The sequence below is a fragment of the Acanthisitta chloris genome, unplaced genomic scaffold, assembly GCF_000695815.1.
Source record: "Acanthisitta chloris isolate BGI_N310 unplaced genomic scaffold, ASM69581v1 scaffold17222, whole genome shotgun sequence".
NCBI classification, from domain to species: Eukaryota; Metazoa; Chordata; class Aves; order Passeriformes; family Acanthisittidae; genus Acanthisitta; species Acanthisitta chloris.
This window is the reverse complement of record NW_008661173.1, coordinates 14,402-30,779: the sequence shown is the minus strand read 5'-3', so window position 1 is coordinate 30,779 and position 16,378 is coordinate 14,402. Positions and strand designations below refer to the sequence as shown.

The window sequence follows — 16,378 nt, the reverse complement described above, 5'->3', positions numbered from 1 at the left end:
CCTTGCCGTAGTTGAAGCTCTCCATCTTGCTCCCTGGAATTACCATAATCATCCTGAGGATACTAACAGGGCTTAGGAAAAGGAATTGAATGTGGAAAAAATAGATGAGAGGCTATAGAAGGTTTATTTGGTGTTGGTTAACTCTGGCTAACTGACTGCCTTTTTATTTTTTAGCATACATGAATCAGTGCTTCAAGCTGACAGTTTTAATTGTCCTGAAGTGGTATAGGCATTCCAAGGAGGAAAGTGTAATAAGCACTTAAAAGCAAAGGAATAGCGGTGATGCCAATGAATCCACAGGCCACTGTGTGCAATATTGTGGCTTAGATCACAGTCACGATTTATTTGAAACTGTCTGAACAAATAAATTAAAAATCCATTCATAACTTCTCACAGAACTCTTTTTTTTGATGCTCAAGATTTGGGTCTGTTCTCTGTGAGGTGGTGGGGTTTTTTCTCCCCTCCCACTGGAGTGGTAATTAGAGTTTCTCACTTGGATATCAAGAACTGTGTAGTGGTTTGACCCTGGCTGGATGCCAGGTGCCCACCAAAGCTGTTCTATTGCTCCCCTCTGCAACTGGACAGGGGCAATAAAAATATAGTGAAGGGCTCATGGGCTGAGATATGGACAGGGAGAGATCACTGATCGATTACCATCACAAGCAAAACAGACTTGACTGGGGGAAAGTAATTGAATTTATTACCAATCAAAATCAGAGCAGGATAATGAGAAGTAAAACAATTCTTAACTCATTCCATCCACCCCTCTCTCCTTCACCTTTCTATCTCCTCTCTCCCAGCGGTGCAGGGAGACACGGAGTGGGGGCTAAGGTGAGGTTCTCACACATTGTTTCTGCTCAAGGAGAGGAGTCCTTCTCCTGCTCCAGCATGGGGCCCTACCCAAGGGAGACAGCACTCCATGAACTTCTCCAGCATGAGTCCTTCCCGTGGGCTACAGCTCTTCACAATCTGCTGCAGCGTGGGTCCCTTTCCATGGGGTGCAGTCCCTCAGGAACAGCCTGTTCCAGTGCGGGTCCCCCACAGAATCACAATTCCCACCACAAAACCTACTCTAGCATGGGCTCCTCCAGGGGTCCGCTGGTCCCTGCTAGGAGTCTGCTCCAGCATGGGCTGCCCACAGGTTCACAGCCTCCTTCGGGAATCCACCTGCTCCACTGTGAGTTTCCATCACAGGCTGCAGGTGGATCTCTGCACCCCCATGGACCTCCACGGGCTGCAGAGGCACAGCTGCTTCACCATGGGCTTCACCACAGGCTGCAGGGAATCCTCAGCTCCAGTGCCTGGAGTACCTCTTTTCCTGTCCATCTCCACAGTCCTTGGTGTCTGTATAGTTATTGCTCTCACATATTCTCACTCCTCTCTTATCTGGCTGCAATTACTTCTGCCCAATAACTTTTGTTTCCCGCCCGCCTTTCTTAATTATGCTACCCCAGAGTCATTACTGCCATCACTGATTGGCTCACCCTTGGCCAGTGGTGGGTCATCCTGGAGCTGCTGGCATTTGCTCTATAGGACATGGGGAAAGTTTCTGGCAGTTTCTCACAGCAGCCACCCCTGCAGCCCCCCCTGCTACCAAAATCTGGCCACGCAAACCCTATACAAACCTAAATCCTTCTAGAGAAGCCAATCAAGTAGTCTTTGAAGATGTCTCCCAGCATAGGGTTAGAAGAGCAACAGTGCTAACTTCAGTGTATTGTAATCAAGTACTTCCTGTATTGACTTTGCTGTTTACAGAGTTCACTGATGTCATGAGTCATAGAATCATAGAATTGTTTCGGCTGGAAAAGGCCCTTAAGATTGAGTCTGACCATTAGCCCAGCATCGTCAAGTCCACCACTAAACCATGTCCCGAACCACTACATCTATATCATAGTTCAAAGTGTCTAGGTCTGTGATTAAAACCCCAGACCTTATAATGGATTTCCAAATCTTTCCATAATAAATGCAAGAGGTTAGTAAGAAAAACTGCACGGACAAAACAGTAGTAGTTTCAGCTCAGTACACAGAAACTTGTTCTTCTCATGTCCACTTTTTTGTGCACTAATAAATTTCAGCAGTTTGTTAATCACTGTTCATAAAAGGATGAAAATATTGTGTCATGTACAAAACACCACCTAAGACTTGCAATTAATTGCCAGCAGCTTCTGGGGATAAATGTTGAAGAGCAGAAAAACTGGCCATCAAAAAACAGAGTAAAAGCTTAAACTGTCTGTGATTGTGCAAAATGCTCTTACACAGAACTTGTTTGTGTTACAGAAAGCAATAGACCTTGCTAGCAAGGCAGCACAAGAAGATAAAGCTGGAAACTATGAGGAAGCCTTCCGCTTGTACCAACATGCTGTGCAGTATTTTCTCCATGTTGTTAAATGTAAGTATGATGTATTGGATGATTAGGTAGGGTTTACTAGTCAGATTGCACAAGAGTAATCTCTTATGTTGACATCAGTATTTAAATTTTTACTCTCATCAACAGTTGATACTTATTTTGCAGCTTTTGCCTTTTCTGTGTTCCGTGCTTGCTCCATTCTTGTGAGAAATCAGATTACTTTTTACTTTGCTTTAGGTTTTTTTAAGACAGGAGGCAGGTGTTTGCTGTCTGTCCTCTGAGCTTTTGCAGTAGTGTTTCAAGCTGGCCACTGCACGAGGCAATGTGACAATAAGTACAGGGATCCCTGTATTTCTGTTGTGGTGAAAAGCATGTTGCACATGAAGTCTTTCCTGTATCTGCAGGGCATTTTTTGCTCCTTTAACTCATGCTGCTTGCTTTTCTGCAGCCTCTCTGCTGGCATTTTTTTGCTCCCCGCTGTCATAGTCTTGCTATTCATCCTGGCCAAGAAAATGTATGAGATGGATGTTTGTATGTTGTAATTTTGCTTCAGTTTCCACATTCTCATTGTTTTATGCCTTTTCACACTTCTGTGTACCTTTTGCACCATGTCCAGTGTTTGTGTGCAAGGTGTGGATTTTCTTAATGTAGGTACAGGCCTAACCTAAGTGGGCTAGGGTTCCTTGCCTGGCCTAAGTGCACTTAAGAGATCTTCATGGTTTGAAAAAAACACTCTTTTATTATAGTCTTTATATTTTCTTTATAGTCCTTTATTATTACGATAATTTGTGTTCATCGCTTCGTATCCGTTTGTATCTTGTGGACTTTCTCAGAGTATTACTTTCTGTGCTTTTAACAATACTGATTTACTTTTAGAAACTTAACATGTAAACCTGACATGTTACATTTTGATTGCTGATACTGCAGTAGTGACTATGAGAACAGTGTGGCTGTTGAAATACACCTAATTCTTTCAGATGTCTTATGTAATTTTTTTTTCTTTTAAAATTAGCAGCCTATGGAAAAAACAAGTATGCTTCTAAATAAAAATTGCTTAGCACAAGCAGCTTCTTGATGAGCTATTTTAGAAAAGCAGTTATTAAGGCAATATCGAGTAACTTGAAAGGCTGACAGAAAATCTTCCTGTTGTCCTTAATCCTTTACAGTCAAATTTTAAGCCAAGTTGATGTTCACGTGTGTATTTGAATTCTGTTACATGATAACATCCTTCCTGTCACTTATTTCCATTGTATAATTAAAAAATAAGTAGTTGAGGCATTTGGTTTTGTGGTGAGCCCTGAGAGAGGTATATTGATAAGCTATGAAGAAGACAGAGATTTAGTCTTGTTTTCTGATTGTTGCACGTGTGTTTTGCTGTTAACAATTAATTGTTTCTCTTCAAACTCTTAGATGAAGCACAGGGTGATAAAGCAAAACAAAGCATTAGACTGAAATGTGCAGAATACTTGGACAGAGCAGAAAAGCTGAAAGAATATCTGAAAAAGAGAGAAAAAACTGCACCAAAACCAGTTAAAGAGGCTGGTCCTACTGATGGAAAAGGGTATGTTTTTGGAGAAGGTAAAGCAAAATACTTCCTGAACTCAACTTATTCTAAAATTCAGCTATTCAAAGATTGTTTGAACTAGTGTTTTTGAAATGCTTCAGATGAATGCTGAAATACAGTGGGCTAATAAAAATAACATGAATTAGCAGCACGTTAATTTCTGTGCTTATTTACTAAAATGTGTGAACATTTGCATAGGAAATTCACTGACGAATGAAAACGGTTTCAGACTAACAGCTTAACCCAATGATTATTGGATTTAATGGCTATGAGCCCAGTTACCTTTTGAAGATTTTCTGCATTTAAACACGTACTAGAGAGAAAATAAATTCAGACTGATGATTACTGGGATTACTGAGTTTGATCTGTATTATACTTGATAAGAGGTGAAAAGTTCTATGTAGGTAATGTTCTGTCAAACAGACTGAATCACTGTAGTGTCTCTCTGCTGCCGAGTCTCTCTGCTGCTCATGTTTTATAGACAGGTTTCTGAGTTTGCTTATCATAGAGTTGAACAAGCAGAACCACCCAAACAAGCCCAGCCTCTTTTGCATTTGCTACTGCCTTTATGGGGATAGGAGTGGGCAAGGGTTCAGCATGATACCTTGGGGTGGGACTGTCCTTCTAGCAGTCCTGAATAGTTAAAGTTGCTTAGTTGTCTCTTAAAATTTCACCTGATTTTCAGACTCCTTTATTGTCTACTCATCTCATCAGTTTTATATTTTGAGCTGTAACATGTTCTGCTGGTTTCTAAAAGAAGGAATTGGTAGTACCACAGAGGCTACATGTATTTTTATGACCTCCACTCCCATTGCTCACTATCTAGTCTCTTTTTTTTTCTTCTTTAACTTCCAGCTCCTTGTGCTCTGACAGGATGAGAGTGTAGAATTTCATAGTACTAGACAGAATTGGTCAAGTCCTGTTGCATGTCCTGGGGACAAGTACCAGCATCTACAGATAAACCATTTTAGTGCTTCCATGTTGCTGTATACAAGGGCTTTTGTTTCCTAAGGCTGCTCAAAGCATGTAGAAGTGTGTTAGGAGGGCTCAGACCCATAAGAGGAAGTTGAAATGACAAGAAGGATGATTTAGAAAGAAACTGTAGAGAAGCGTAGAAAAGCAGGAATACAGTCATGTTAACCTGTAGAGGTCTGAAAGCATCTCAGTGTTTTTTTCATTCCTCAGCCTTTTTTCTGCTTTTTGCATTCTGACTTTTGTCACAAGGCAGCAGTCTCTCTTGCTGCATTTCAACATCTTTTTTCTTGTTTCCAAATCAGGAATGACAGTGATGGGGAAGGGGAATCGGAGGATCCTGAAAAAAAGAAGCTACAGAATCAACTTCAAGGTAATTTGAAGCATCCTCTTCTTCAAATAGGGGTAACTTCAGCCAAGCAAGTTGCTGTGTTTTTGCCATCTAAATGTTACAGGTTAACTCAGTGTCTGTAAGTGGCTTAACTAGTATGTACTCTTGACATACAAAAGCACAGTCTTTATGGCTGTGTGGGCTTATGTGCCATGAACTTATACAGTGACTCTACTTAGTATCTCCTGTACCCTGTGCTTCATGTTAATTGTATCATCTATCAGGATAGCATTTCCCAACAGGAGAATTTGCAAAATCCTAGGTAGCTATTGGCTAAAGTGAATCAGAACTTTTTACCCTTAAGCACATTAGAGTATTGGCTAGAGGCTAAAGTAATGGACATCAGGCAAACAGTGTAAGCAGGACTGTTTTCACAAAAAGCTTGTGCTCAAGTTCAGGAGTAGAGAACATGGGCAGCATTTTCTCATGTGCAGTGATGATGCTCTCAATAGTTTGGGGTTTTGAACTCAAATGCAGAACACAGTCAGTGATGCAATGTATAGCAGCTACCAGTAGTTTTGTGCATAGTATTAAAGAGGCTTTTCTTGGTATTTATTACCTTTTAATGGTGAAGAACTGTTCAGAACTTCCCTGCCAGAAGGTGCTTATGGCATTGGAATGGGCTACCCAGGGAGGTGGTGGATTCACCATCCCTGGAGGTTTTCAGGATGAGACTGGATGTGGCACTTAGTGCCATGGTCTAGTAATGGCAGTAGGGTTGGACTCGATGATCTTTGAGGTCTCTTCCAACCCAGTTGATTCCATGATTCTGTGATATGAAGAAACCTCATTGTTCTCCAGTTTTTCAGAGTAACAAAGATCAAATGCATTTACTAGGTCTCTCTGCCTATGTAATTTCAGGAGCTATTGTATCCCATTTGGAAACTGTGCCATACTTTTCTCTGCTTCTCTGCACATTAATTTAATCCTGTGTGCAGTTACATGGGACAGTTTCCTATTTTTTTAAAAATGGCAGAAAATTGATGGACATGGGACTCCTATCCTGTCTCACTAGAAAGACTTTTTCTTCCCATATGAATCTGATTTTCATTTATTACTTCAAGAAATAGTTTCTTGCACCCAGAACTTCTTTGATACTTTCTATAAAATAACAGCCTTCTTCCTTATACTTGAAACTCTGAGGTGTGAGATCCTTGATACCCTTAAACTTTACACAGGAGTTTGTCACTCAGATAACACAAGCTCTGGTCAGTCTTCAGACTGCATCATTTTCATTTTGCTTTCCACAACAGCCACAGAAATTTTGTGCCTTGTTACTCCTGTCTGACTTTGCCTTATGGAACTTTCCCATATCTGTGGGTATTTATCAGGATTTTAATTATGATAGCAACTTGACTTACAGTGGAAGAAGTGACCAGTATCAGTTAGACTAGATAGTAGTTGGGAGTCTGTTGTCATGTACTCTTGTTTAAAAGTTTAAAGGCCTTTTGTATTCTATTGGTTAATCTTTCAGCTATTAATTTACACCTACAAAATTAGGAAGCCTACAATTCCAGTTCTATTTCTGTCCTGGTACAGGTAATCTCTTACTGTGCAGTGATGTCAGTTACTGTGGTATGTCTGGTGCAGATAACTGATATTTCTACTTTGAAATAATCTCCTGTTCCTATCTGAACTGTTACCTGTGCTGCTAATTGTTTTAGTGATGGAGCCCATAGTTTTGTTTACTTTAAGGAAAACTGAGATGTACTAAACCTAGCAAAAGAACTGAATGCATTGAAGTGGGTGATTGAATTATTTTCAGTATATAGATTGCAAGCTAAGACAGTTCACAATTCGCTTTCTCTAGCATTTTTACATCTTTATCAATGTGATGTTGGTTTTGGACTCTAAATTCCAAATTGTTAATAATTGCAGTTGTTAACAGAAATTGTATCAATCTGATAGAAAAGGAATGAAGCAAAAGAAAAAATCTCAAAAGAGAGCTAATACTTAGCTCTTTCTCTTAGCTCAGGTGTTATTTGCTTTATTCATTAGTCAGTGAGTAACAGTAAATTTTTGGTCTTGCAGAAGAAAAAAAGCCTTAAATTACTTCACAGTAATGCTCTGAAGGCATAAGGTGAGAGTGTAGAGAAAATACCTGGTGAAAGCCAGTCGTAAAATTACAGAAAACCCCTAGTAGAGAAATAAGGCAACTGAAAATTTCAGTGTGTTTTAGTGCTTAGATAAGCATTGGGTTAGTTGGCATTTGGTCATTTGTGAAAATTTCTCATAGCCTTTGGATTTGCCTTGGCTAGGATTACAAGATCTAATATTCAATTACTAGCTGAGGTCTAAGTTTTCCCTTCTAGAAGTAGTAAAAACAAAATACTTTTTAGCATGTCAGACTAACCAATCTGAAGTCAGAAGAGAAGGCTAAATTACAGCTCAGTTGGCCAAACTAATTGATTGGAGAAGATGAGACTTGGTGCTAAACTTTGAGAGAATGTGCCTTAACTATGAAGATACTTGTGCAGCTAAGCAGGCTCCTTATAACCTTTCTGATGCTTTCAGCCCTAGCTCTCAAACCTCTTTACCATTAGATGATCCAATTGTTTGCTGCACATCTGGAGATACCCAGCAAGTTACTTCATCTGCTGGACAATCTTATCAATCCTGAGCTAAATCCAAGCTACATTGCTTCCCTAGTTTAAAATGAAGTCTCAAATTTTTGTGGAAATACAATGGTAATTAAGTGAGGAGAAGGTACTCCTCTGTGATGACTAAATGCACATTTGCTGCTCAGTGATGGCCTAGCTTTGATCATTGCAGGACTTCTACTAACTCGTGAGTATTCTGGTTCTCCATGGTTTATTGTGGTAAAACAATGTGACAGATTTCTGTAGAAATAAGATCCTTCTGACAAACAGAATTCAGTATTTATATCTACTTAGAAATGCCTTGGTTTTATTCAGTATGGACATGGGCATAGATTTTTTTTTTTTGTTTCCCAAAATGAAATTTATTGAAGTTGTGAAAGGATACTAGCATCACTAACTTAGATGATCTTTCCTTATAGGAGCAATTGTTATGGAGCGACCAAATGTCAAATGGAGCGATGTTGCTGGCCTCGAAGGTGCCAAAGAAGCACTTAAAGAAGCAGTCATCTTGCCCATTAAATTTCCACACCTCTTCACAGGTCAGAATTACAGCATTTATTTACTATTGGCCTGTTAAGACTGACACTAAGGTCTGAAGTGTGTCATGTCAATGTATCAGAGACTCAAGTTGAGCTCTTAACAAAGAGATCATGATCCATGTGACAGAAGTTCCATGGGTAGAAAACCTTCAAGTAAATTAGAGGGACATAATCAGAACATAGGTTCAGTCTTTCTACAGTACTTTGAAGACTATTAGTTTCTCTCTTGCAGGCAAGAGAACACCCTGGAGAGGGATTCTCCTGTTTGGACCACCGGGAACAGGAAAGTCTTACTTAGCAAAGGCTGTGGCGACAGAAGCAAACAACTCTACCTTCTTCTCAGTGTCTTCGTCTGACCTTGTCTCAAAGTGGTTAGGTGAAAGTGAAAAGTAAGTTGGAGTTGCCAGAGGTCCAGGAAAACATTGTCAAGAAGAAATTAATGTAGAACTAGAACAAGTTGCTGTAAAGAAATTGAATTTGAGGGAATGGTCTTGTCTTTTTAAAAACAAACTTGAGGTGTTTCTATGCTTCATGCTGCATTGCCATGTAAAGATACCCTCATGTGCTGCATTTTGTGAAGCTGGAGGTGGACCTCTCTTCAGTGTCCAAGTTAGTTTTAAAACTAGCTCAGAAAGGTTGTGGGAGCACCATGGATCTCATTCCCCTTCTGAATTCAGCTGTGACTGCAGACCACATCAGTCTGAAGTGCTGGTCTACTTTGCTTCTTGGCCCTCCCTACTAATCCATTCCAGCAGCTATGTGGCATTTCTTTGTATGGAGGTGTTTTTTCTTCATCCCAATTGCAAACAAAATCCGAAAGACGTAAGAGACTTGCAGAGGTAGTCTGGAGGAGCAGCCATGAAAGAGAATTTCACGTGTCCCCATGCTAACTCTTTCTTTGTTGCTGCATGATTTGTGAAGAAGACCAAGAAGCCTGAAGTGACATGCTGGCTGCAGTCTAGAAGTGCAGGAATTTGTCCATCTAGGCTTCCAATAATGATTTCCTGAATTAATAAAAAGCTTCAGGCTTATACAGAAGACTTTTATATAATGATCAGAATACTTGTCAGAACCATGCCTTGAAGTTTGGGACAACTAAGCAACACTATTTAAAGTTGGTAGAATGAGGAAGAAAGGCAATTAGATAAAGTGTTTGAACTGAGCTTTGTCCCTAAAAGCTGAAAACCTTAAGCTTCTTTTTTTCTGCTGCAAAAAGAACACAGAACCGGAGCCTAGCTTGGCATTAGATTTTGTGTTTGACTTCACCTGAGATTTAGTGCTGTCATGTGAAGGACTTCCCAGCATGTTCCTGTGTATTTTATTTTTTAACTCAGTAAAATGTGTTACTGAGATATGTCTAGGTGTGTTTTGGGTTTTGGTTTGGGGTTTTCTTTTGCAAACCAATGTTTCTTGTCATATAAAAAATATGTAGTAAAGTTGTATACAGTAGAAGTATGTTACTTCTTACAAAATGTCTAGAACTAATTTTATTAAGTTACAAATACTTAAGAAGAGAGAGCCATGTTCATAGAGCGGTGAGTTTGTATAGTTCAGGCTGTCTTGTAGACATATGAACTGAAAAAGGGCTTTCTATTGCAAAACTATGTGTGGAGCACTCTACATTTTTTCACCTCCCTTATGCTGGGCTCTCTTAGTATAATGCTGAGTCTTGGAGCTGGAAGAATGTTGTGTCTTTGAGTAGCTGTATTTTAATACCTTTTTTCTTGCTTTCTCTAAAGGAAGTGACTATCAAAATCTGAAGTTGTGTTTTTACTGGTGTAGTTACTGAGATAACTGAAGCTGTTTCCTTCTTTAAGATTAGTGAAAAACTTGTTCCAGCTTGCCAGAGAAAACAAACCTTCAATTATCTTCATTGATGAGATAGATTCCCTCTGTGGGTCAAGAAGTGAAAATGAAAGTGAGGCTGCTAGACGGATAAAAACAGAATTTCTAGTACAGATGCAAGGTACGTTTATTTGATTTTCAGTATCAGACAGAGGAATTAAGATATGTGTTTTAAGTGTAGCTTGCATGAGAACGCTAAGAATATCTGCAGTTCTACCCTGTTAAATTTTGATGACTTCTTAAAACAGTTTCTGTTTATCATCTAAACAGTGAAATCATTTCTACCCTGATATAGGGGTTGGTATTGACAATGACGGAATCTTGGTCTTAGGAGCAACAAACATACCCTGGGTTTTGGACTCTGCTATCAGGAGAAGGTATGATGGCATTTTTTTCATGGTGTGACATTCATAATTGGTGTGAGGGTTCAGTCTGACACTGCTTGAGGTGGTAGTCCAGCTCACATTTTCAGACATGGCTAATGTTCTGTGGCTCAATTCCATGAGATGGACTGAGCCAAACTAATAGCCACTTGCCCCTTTAGAGAGGTAGGTTGTTCACTGTTATGTTGGCCCTGTAGTTTGATTATTATGCTTGAAGAAACATAGGTTTCTTCTTGTTTGCTGGTTTTCTGGTGCGCTTGGAAGACAAGCTACAAAAATACACACCTCAGAAGGCAAGGGTGGGTAGAGCTTTCCTTTTCAGCTATTAACAAACTGTCGAGCAGCTGGAGTTCTTTCATGGAAATGTAATCTTACACAAAAACACCATGTGTTTCTATTGGTCAGGCATAACTTGTGAATTCCAGTGCATGTTTTAACTGCTGTTTTGTAGATAAAGGACTTCCATACCTCTGATTAGCTGGATCTTTCTTTGAGCTGCAAAGCAAGCAGAGGTCAATACAACTGTGTGACAAATGTGACTATGTTGTGCTGAGGGCACAGCTTGAATATTGGATAGTTTGTAGACACATTGCTTTTATTGATAGACACATTAACAGATACATTACTTTTGTAACTGACACTGACTTTTATTTATATACTTAATTCAATCTGGCCATGTTTTGGTTTGGAGTTGGAACAGGTGACCTCCAGAGATCACTTCCAACCTGTATGACTATGGTGTTGAACGAGACAGATTTAGAGGTGAACATGTTGCTTAAAATTTCAAATCATTCTTGAAATTCCAGCTCTGGGGTACACAGTACAGGACAGACATGGACCTGATAAAGTGGGTCATGAAAATGATCAGAACACCTTTCCTATGAAGATAGACTGAAAGAGTTGGGGCTGTTCAGCCTGGAGAAGAAAAGGCTCTGGGGAGACCTTATTGTGGCCATTCAATATATAAAAGGAGCTTATTAGAAAGAGAGATGTTTCCTGTTTTTCTCCAAGGCCTCTAGTGGTAGGACAAGGGACAGTGATTAAAACTGAAAGAGGGTAGGTTTAGATCAGACATAAGGAAGAAAGTTTTTACTCTGAAGGCAGTGAGGCACTGGCACAGGTTGCCCTGAGAAGTTGTGAATGTGCCATCATTGGAGCTGTTCAAGGCCAAGCTGGATGGGGCTTTGAGCAACATTGTCTAGTGGAAGGTGTCCCTGCCTGTGGCAGGAGTGTTGGACTAGATGAACTTTAAAGGTCTCTTCGAACTCAAACCATTCTATTATTCCTTGCCGTGTGAAAGAGTAGTTTTCTAGTCCTTGATGACAAGACTTAAAGGAACTTGTACAACAATGACTGTAATTAAATTAATTTTGCATTGATTTGGGCCACTTTGTCATGTATATCAGATTGTGTTCTGTGGAATTTGGAGTCACTCTTAATTTTGTTGGTGGGAGGTAATGATTCTAATCCCCACTCTGAGAACAGCTGCTGCTTCAAAGGAGGAACTGCAGTTACCAATATTTCCTTCTGACAACTGTATTGAGAATATGACTTCAAATTTGCTTCCAACTATGAGGTTTTCATTAATTTAGTTGGAGACTGTAGAAAGTTGTGGCATCAACTTGTTACCAGGCAGTTCTTTTATTGAATGTGAAAACTGTTCCAATATACTTCAACACTTAAAGACTTCTTCCTCTCAGTTTTTCCTTTAAGACTCAAACTCAACTGGAGAGTGTTTGGGAAAACTTCAGTCCGAGGAGAAGAATTTTGTAATGAAAAGGAAGTAGTTCTATATTCTGGCTGTTAGCTTATGCTAACGTATTATTTATGAGAACAGGGCATTGAATATTTGCCTTAGCTTTTGATTATTTTTTTAAAGGTTTATCACACTGAAACTGCTTCTTTCTAATACTGTTAGGAGCAAACTATAGACTTATTTGCATGAGCCTCTTTCCACTGTGCACCTGCATGAGCATCTGTGGAACACTCTGGGTTTTTTCTTTTTTGAAACCAGGTTCGAGAAGCGTATTTATATTCCTTTGCCTGAAGACCATGCCAGGGCTGCCATGTTCAAACTTCACCTCGGGTCAACTCCAAATGTCCTACAAGAATCAGATTATCGAGAGCTTGGGAAGAAAACTGATGGCTACTCTGGTGCGGATATAAGCATCATTGTGCGTGACGCACTGATGCAGCCTGTTAGGAAAGTGCAATCAGCTACACACTTTAAAAAAGTAAGTAAGAATCAAAAGATTTTCAGGTTACTGCATGTCTGAGAATTGCCTTCCTTTGCAGATTCCTTGCAGATGAACTGAATTTGGTTTCGGGTAACACTGCATGCTTATGTATGTCCCTTATATTGACTGCGGTCATTCCTTCTCCCCCCATATCCTCCCCCAGTCTTGCCATAAGTGTGGTCGAGCTAGTTGCTGGATATTCATGCTCTGACTCCTCATGTCTCTAGAGAGTGTTAAAAATATTCAGTTTGCAGTTTGACTTAAATGGGAATGTTACAGGGGTGCTCTTTTTCTATTTCAAGTTAAGTGGCTCTTAACGTGCTAGAAGAAAAAGTTAAATAAATCTGTCCCTCATCCACATGGGAACAGATGGATCATAATTATGCACATTCTGTTTACTTGGCATATTTTTCAAACTGAAAAATGAAGGTTCTTGTGAAGTTCTGGTAAAAACATTGCATCAGTGTTACTTGTGACAGTAGTAAAGATGAAAGATGACTGAGCAAGGTCTGTGTTTCACTGTTTGGGCAGCAGGCAGCATCCTATGGACACTGCTGTAATGTGAAAACTAGCTTACGCTTACTTAGGTGCACACTAAAGAGCCTATACAAACTATATTGCTTGGCTTGTCTTCCAGTTACCTCTACATGCTATGTGCTGACGTAAGAAACATTTCTTCACAGTATTTGGGTCTCAGAAACTTTATCTGACAAAGAACCAATTGGAGTTCTTTGGCACCAGTCTAAATCCATTGAATCTGGAAATGTCTTTCTCCTGGAGAATTTGCACATATGGGTGGGCCTTGCTCAATCAAATTAATTGTTCTCTGTAAATTATTAAGCTCTGAAATGGAAAAAAAGTATGCCAGTATCAATGGTTATAAACAAAGGTTGAAGTACATACAACATGTGTATCAGTTAAATCATAGAGAATTTTAAGGGTTAGATATTTTCTTGTGTAGTATTTTTTAGAGTAGGTCCAGACTAAAAGTATTTTTTGTTTACATTTTCAGTGCAGCCTTTGATTTTACTGAAATGAATGTATCTTGGGTGAAGGTGGGTCAGGATATTCTGCAGAGGTGTTTGCTGCGGTAAAGGGAAGCTTTAATTTGTCGCTCCTTAAAAGGGCAGTTGTGGTAGGAAAAATTTTAGGTCCTAAGCTCTGGAAATATGTACCATGTATCTTGTGTTAGCAGCAGTTCTTTGTCATCTCAGTTACAATTACAGGTTTTTTATCAGTAACTCAGCCTGACATAAAAGGGTTAATGGTCCTGAACTGAACAGCTACATTTATTTTGAAGATAAGCTCTTTTTTTTTCTGTGTCGTTTCTTCCAATGGACATGTTCAGTTTAAGATTTGAAGGGAAAGATGCACTTAAATCCAGTATGGACCAAAACATAAGAGGACAATAAGTTTTTCTTCTGGGGACAACTCGCAGTTACACTATGATGTAAGCTGTATTTGTTGAAAAACAAACAGCTATTTTTGATATATCAAGGGTTTTCTAGATGCTTCCTTCCCTTGGGCAGTGATGTCTGAAGTGTTTATCTATTGTTGACTTTAAATGACAATGACATTTCTGGCTAAAGGGCTGTTACCTTTCAGCATTTTGTTCAAATTTGGAACAATGTGAGGCATGTTTCAGATTGGCACAGACCAGTGAAATAACCTCAGTTGTCACAGTTTGTGGAGCAACCAAACAGGAATTCTTACCTCTCACCTTTTTTTGCTCAAAAAAAAAAAAAGGGGGGGAAGGGAAAAACCCCACAGCGGCAGTGCTTGGAGGGCTCTGACATAAGCCGAGTTCACTCCACTTGTGTGGTTAATGCTTTAATTGGGTGTGATTTCCTATTTTTATAAGCAAAATCTTAGCTTTATTATTTGCATCGTAACAGATGACTTGCCTCAGTTCAGCAGTGCTTTCCTCAGCTGTTACTAATTAATTGCACACCATTCCTTGCTCTGTGTGATAATACAGGTTTGTCAGAGTGCGTTTGGAATATTATAATCTGCTCTCCAGCATCATACTCTAAATGCAGTTTGGAATAGCAAATCCAGTTCTCTCTGCTAAAAATGGCCAGTTAGTGTGTTGTCCTTCAATCTTGGCATGTGTTTTGAGTTCCTGTGGATGTGTGGTGCTTCAGGTGACATTGGCGTGGAAACAGAACTGTGTTGCAGAGAGGGAACAGACACCTGCTGCAGCTTCACTGGGTCTGCCCGTGTGCCTGGGGAAAAAAGAATGGTTTGTGTTCTCCCGCTAGATGGTGCCGTGTTCTATGGAGCGCCGCTCAGGTGGTGGTGGAAGAGGTGCAGGGAGCTTGGGAACCAGGGATGTCAGAGGGAAAAGCGCTCACGGCTTCCGGACTTGAGGGGCGCTCAAGGAGAACTGCTGACAAGTTTTTGCAAAGCTGTTAACCAGTGATGAATGAACTCCCAGAGTGACCAGAGACCAGGAAGTGTGGTCTTCTCCAATTAGATTTTCTGGCATGTTAGTTTTCCACAGGAATCCTCAGCCTTAAGAGGAAGTGGCTTCTGGGATTTGACCTGATGTGAGTTTAAGTATCTGGCTACAGCTGCATGTTTTCAAAGTGAATGATGCCAGTACACATACACAAATTCTCTTTCACAGGACATGTCTTCCCAGTGGTTAGGGCATCTGCATAAAATCGAGGAATGTTTTTGCTCTAGGGTACTGTTCAGCTTCTGGTTTTTGTCTTTTAAATTACAACTCCTATAAACTGAGTGTTTTCTTATTTTTAGGTAAAAGGACCATCAGTGTCTAATCCAAATGTGATGGTAGATTTGTTCACCCCTTGCTCTCCAGGTGATCCTGAAGCCATAGAAATGACATGGATGGATGTCCCTGGTGATAAATTACTGGAGCCTAAAGTTTCCATGGTAGGTATTCTTTGTAGCATTTACTTCTTGCTTTGCAGGACGCTGAAAAGTCTTTCAAGAGTCTTTTTTAAGACAATTGGATGAGTTGTTTGTTTTCAGAAATGCTGGGAGTGCCAGATAACATTTGAATTCTCAAAATGCAGCACTACAGTATGCCATGCTTTGAAAAAGCCAACTCTCTGTCCACGATAAGCATTTCTTATTCTTCTTGTTGCTGGCATGCAGCTGCTGTCCTTTCATCCACAGACAGCATCTGGCTCTTCCACTGTTCTTTCATTTGTCTTTTTATTCATTTAAAACCTTTGGGGTCCCTGCACCATGATATACTTTCTTCCTATCACTCTATAGCATTAATACTTGGAAAATTACACTCATTGTAAATTGGAAAGTGATGAGCTGCAGGTAAATATTGTCCATGAAATAAATACAACCATAAAAAATAAGATGTAAAAAGATTGGGGATGCAATGCTAGTTTTAGTTAAGCTTCATTGCAGGTGATACAGCTCTTTCAGCTGTTTCCTTTGTGCACATTAAAATACTTGCTTTGGTCTGGGGAATAAGATCTACCATTTTAAGACAAATTTCAATTTTGGTTCACTGC

At 39.8% G+C, this 16,378-nt stretch overlaps 1 protein-coding gene across 1 annotated transcript in view; it reads left to right on the top strand.

Annotated features, from left to right (window-relative positions):
- Nucleotides 1–2,259: 2,259 nt before the first annotated feature.
- Nucleotides 2,260–16,378, top strand: part of LOC103797897 (vacuolar protein sorting-associated protein 4B) — a gene marked incomplete at its 5' end in the record, with an annotated part of 16,122 nt that continues 2,003 nt past the window's right edge. Inside the window, 9 exons of the mRNA XM_009070131.1 lie at nucleotides 2,260–2,389; nucleotides 3,758–3,908; nucleotides 5,189–5,256; nucleotides 8,294–8,413; nucleotides 8,646–8,802; nucleotides 10,231–10,379; nucleotides 10,554–10,635; nucleotides 12,656–12,875; nucleotides 15,639–15,776. Coding sequence (XP_009068379.1) covers nucleotides 2,260–2,389; nucleotides 3,758–3,908; nucleotides 5,189–5,256; nucleotides 8,294–8,413; nucleotides 8,646–8,802; nucleotides 10,231–10,379; nucleotides 10,554–10,635; nucleotides 12,656–12,875; nucleotides 15,639–15,776 — 1,215 coding nt within the window. The remainder of the gene's footprint in view (nucleotides 2,390–3,757; nucleotides 3,909–5,188; nucleotides 5,257–8,293; nucleotides 8,414–8,645; nucleotides 8,803–10,230; nucleotides 10,380–10,553; nucleotides 10,636–12,655; nucleotides 12,876–15,638; nucleotides 15,777–16,378) is intronic.